The sequence below is a fragment of the Lagenorhynchus albirostris genome, chromosome 9 (assembly GCF_949774975.1).
Source record: "Lagenorhynchus albirostris chromosome 9, mLagAlb1.1, whole genome shotgun sequence".
Classification (NCBI taxonomy): domain Eukaryota; kingdom Metazoa; phylum Chordata; class Mammalia; order Artiodactyla; family Delphinidae; genus Lagenorhynchus; species Lagenorhynchus albirostris.
The window spans coordinates 90,826,637-90,831,132 of record NC_083103.1 but is presented as its reverse complement, the minus strand read 5'-3'; the positions used below and the strand labels follow the sequence as shown (position 1 = coordinate 90,831,132).

Here is a 4,496-nt window from a genome sequence, read left to right as displayed (position 1 = left end):
CAACAAAAAAAACCCCAAAGAACAAACAAAAACAATTCTGTGCGGGGTATGTGCATACACAAACACACACACACACAAATGTAAAGTGTATAACAGCACAGTCTAGCAAGCTTGAACAGGGTGTGGGAGGGAAGGTGAAATATATCAGGCGCTAAAACTGGACTATAACTCGAGAGAGAGGTTTACAAAAATTATGAGAAATACTAGGTACAACTCTATATCCATTAATTTGGAAAGACAAAGGAAATGTTGATTTTTAATAAAGATATAAATTCAGCTGGCCCACAATGAATGGCCGCCGCGGCTGCCGCTGCTGCTGAAGCGGAGGCCGCGGGGGCCGTAGCTCCGGCGCAGGAGAGCGCGCCCCGGGCCCAGGCCCGGCCCCAGTCGCCGCTGCGGAGCTGGCCGGGTGCCGCCGGAGCGCGGCCACGGCTTAGCCGCCGCCGCCATGGCCCAGACGCTGCAGATGCAGATCCCGAACTTCGGCCACAGCATTCTGGAGTGCCTCAAGGAGCAGCGGCTGCAGGGCCCATACTGTGATGTCTCGGTGGTGGTCAAGGGCCCTGCCTTCAAGGCCCACCGGGCCGTGCTGGCCGCCAGCAGCTCCTACTTCCGGGGCCTGTCCTACAGCAGCCGGAGTGCGGTGATGGAGCTGCCGGCGGCTGCACAGCCCCAGTCCTTACAGCAGAGCCTCAGCTTCCGCTACACGGGCCGGCTGAGCATGAACATGGGCGACCAGTTCCTGCTCATGTACACATCGGGCTTCCTGCAGATCCAGGAGATCATGGAGCAGGGCACAGAGTTCTTCCTCAAGGTGAGCTCACCCCGCTGTGACTCCCAGGGCCTGCACGCCGAGGAGGGCCCCTCGTCCGAGCCTCAGAGCCCTGTGGCGCAGACGTCGAGCTGGCCGGCCTGCGGCACCCCACTGCCCCTCGTGTCTCGCGTCAAGACGGAGCAGCAGGAGTCGGACTCTGTGCAGTGCACGCCCGTGGCCAAGCGGCCGTGGGACAGCAGCCAGAAGGAGGCCGGCGGTGGCTGCAGTGGCAACGGCGGCCGCAAGATGGCCAAGTTCTCCGCGCCGGACCTGGTCGCCAACCGGCAACCCCAGCAGGCCCAGGCGGTGGCGGCGGCACAGTGCGCCAGAGCGGCTGGGGGCGGGGCGGCAGCGGCAGGCGGAGTGGTGGTGAGTGGTCCCAGCACGTCGGAGCGGACCAGCCCGGGCATCTCAAGCGCTTACACCAGCGACAGCCGCGGCTCTTACCACGAGGAGAAGGAGGAGGACGCGGGCGAGGAGGGCACAGACGAGCAGTACCGGCAGATGTGCTATATGTCCGCCACGTACCGCATGATGAATGTAGGCCAGACCGCCGAGAAGGTGGAGGAGGCCCTCCCTGAGCAGGTAGCCCCCCGAGTCCCGGAATCACATCCGAGTGCGGCAAGACCTGGCGTCTCTCCCTGCTGAGCTCATCAACCAGATCGGCAGCCGCTGCTGCACCCCAGGCTCTATGATGAGGGTGACCCCTCTGAGAAGCTGGAGCTGGTAACAGGCACCAGCGTGTACGTCACCCGGGCGCAGCTCATGAACTGCCACGTCAGCGCGGGCACGCGGCACAAGGTGCTGCTGTGGCGCCTCCTGGCCTCCTTCTTTGACCGGAACACGCTGGCCAACAGCTGTGGCACCGGCGTCCGCTCTTCCTGGAACAGCTCCAGCAGCAAACCGCTGGATGGTCGCGTCCTCCAGGCTGTCAAGTACTACTGCCAGAACTTTGCTCCCAGCTTCAACGAGAGCGAGATGAACGCCATCGCAGCCGACATGTGCACCAACGCCCGCCGAGTGTGAGGAAGAGCTGGACCCCCAAGGTCCAGCTGCTTATGGCCGAGGGTGACGCCTACACCACCTTCGTCAGCTACACGGGCAAGATAGAGCCGGACAAGAGGGGTGTGGAGCACGGCTTCGAGACGGCCAGCCATGACGGCGAGGCCGGCCCCTCGGCTGAGGAAGCCGTCCAGTACCCCCCCACCGGACTCTCCCGCGGGGCCGTCACACTCCCCCTCCTGTCACACCCGCCCGCCATCTTGGGGACGAGCTACTGTCTGTCCTTCCCCAGGACCCGCGGGGGGCACTGCATGCTCCGGCCCCTCTGCCCACCCCCCACCCCCCGTCCCACCCCCTGACCCCAATCCGATCAGGGATCCGGGCTGGGAGAGGACGGCAGGTGGTGCGAGATCTGCGTTGCCTTCTCTAGCACACACACTCGTGCACAGTCGGGGGGCTCTTGCTCCCCCTCTTCTAACCCCGAGCAACTGTCTCCCCACTCACCAGGCCAGGCACAGGGAGGGGTTGGCCTGGGGGGCTTGGGAAGACCCCCTTCCCAGGCGCTGGGCCACCTAGCCGGAGCATTCCTCAGCCTCTGCCCCCCTGCAGCCCCTTGGGACTCACAGGGGCCCCGGGTTCTCAGGACCCCTCCCGCCACCACCTCCCAGTGCTTCCACGTTCCAAAAGCACCTTCCTGTCTCCCTCGTCTGGCCCTGCGCCTGGGGGTTGGGGTAGGCGCGGCCATGAGGACTGCCCGTTTTACAACTGAGGAAACTGGGGCTCAGAGAAACTCCACGACCGACCTAAGGTGGCGGGCGGTGGCAGGCCCAGCGCCCTTCTCTTCCCCCACCTGTGCTCAGCCTCTCTTGCCGCCACCAGCCCCCTGGGGCCTGAGAGGGGCAGGTCCTGAGAGGGGGGCCCTTGGGGGCAGACCGAGGGTCTCTGAGGATAGAAGGAGAGGTTTCCGGGGCTCGCAGAAGCGTGTGGGTGTGCGTGTGTGTGTGTGCGGGCGTGCGTGTGTAGAAGTTTTGCTTTTAAACAGATGAAGACGTGAGAGGCAGTAGGACCAGGGGTGGAACCCAGGGGAGCAGGCTGGGGAGCTGCTGCCTTTCCCTCCCTTCCCCACCCCACCCCCGACCCCCCAAGGCAGGGCTCCCAGCCCCCAGCCCCTGTACATACTTTTTAAAACATGTTTTTAGCTAATGAAATATTGAAGTATAAGATTCCTATTATTTTTCAAACCAACGGGACCGTGTCTGATGTCCCCTTCGGTCCTCGGGGCTGGGGAAGGCAGGACGGAGTGGGGAGCCGGGGGCAGGCTGAATGTGCGCGTGTGTGTGGAGTGGGGGCGCGCGTTGACGAGGGGGGCCCCCCAGGCCCCGCTCTGCCTGGCCTCCCGTGGGTCTGGCCGGCTTCCACTCAACCCCAGGGCCTCCCCCCAAGGGCTACATTGCAAGGTCCGGTTGGCTGAGTCCAGCTCCTGGCAGCGCCGGGTCCGCTTCATGGTCACAGATCCTTTGCCGAATCTTCTTTTACCATTCCTCTCTTTCTATCCTTGCCTAGCTCCGCCAGTGGTTTTGTGGATTTTTTGAGTTCTACGTGTAAACTTGGAGGGTTCTTTTTGTTTTTTAACGCCCCCCCCGCACCCCTCCCCACGCACGGTGGATGTCATTTCTTTGCAGTTCACATTTTTGTCTCCAGCCCTGGTTCTCAAGGCCTCTGTCTCTGAGCAGTCTGACTAGCCCATTGCTCCCAGCAGCCTCTCTCTCTCCAAAGGCAAGGGGATTACAGGAGGTGGGGTGGGGGCCAGCTGGACCACTGGGATCTGACCTGGAGGCCTGCGCCCCCCCCCCAGGAGCCCCTGCCAGCCTGCGGGGAGCGGGTCCTTCCTGACATCTGCTTGCTGCGAGGGGGAGGGTCAGTCCAGCGGGGCCCTGGCGCTCTGCTTTCCTGGCCCAGCCCCAGTACCTTAGCCCTCAGCCGGCCCGAGTGCGTGGGGCGGGGGGGTGGGGGTCGACAGCCCCAGCTAAAGCACAAGCACCTTAGTCGCACCTCCCCTGCCCCCTCATCCTGGCCTCGACACCCCACCCCAGCGTAGATCCCAAAGCACAACATCCTGGTCACTTGGCAAGCTGCCGGGCCGACCAAGGCCGAGGGGTGGGCTGGGGCTCCAGCCAGACCCCCAACGGAAGCAGGAGTCCCCGGGCGCTCCCCTCCTTCCAGGCCTCAGCGGGGGCCAGCTGTGTGGGACTGGGGTCTTCTCCCTCCCCCCCCCTTGTCCTGGGCAGGCCCCTGTCCAGCCCCTCCTGGCCTTGTCCTCGGGTGGGGCTTGCCCCGTCCCTCCTCCGAACCCCTGCAGCACGGGGTTGGGTGGCAGAGTGCTCTTGTTTCAGGGACTCCAGGAGGTGCCCCTGGCTCCCTGGACTGTGTGTATAGGTCTGGGGAGGGGGCGGGGGAGAGGGGCGGGGCAGGGGCACAGGGGAGGAAACTCCTCACCAGGAGAGCCAAAGACAGGGTTGTGCCTTACCCCAGGAGCCACCCCTGCGCCCTCCCGCCCTGCCCTCCCCGCTCTTGGGCGGCCTGCTGCTTTTCCTGCTTTCCCTTCCCCTGGCCCTGCCCTGCCCTGAGCTGCATGGACCCCCACCCCCCGGGCAGCCAGGATGGAACATGAATAGAGAAT

The 4,496-nt window shown here is 64.2% G+C and overlaps 1 protein-coding gene across 1 annotated transcript; it reads left to right on the top strand.

Annotated features, from left to right (window-relative positions):
- The first annotated feature begins 448 nt into the window (after positions 1-448).
- On the top strand, positions 449-2,175 carry LOC132526547 (nucleus accumbens-associated protein 1-like). The gene is given in 4 exon segments (XM_060160888.1): positions 449-1,405; positions 1,407-1,490; positions 1,493-1,832; positions 1,835-2,175. Coding segments are annotated over 4 exon segments (1,722 nt in total).
- The last annotated feature ends 2,321 nt before the right edge of the window (positions 2,176-4,496 follow it).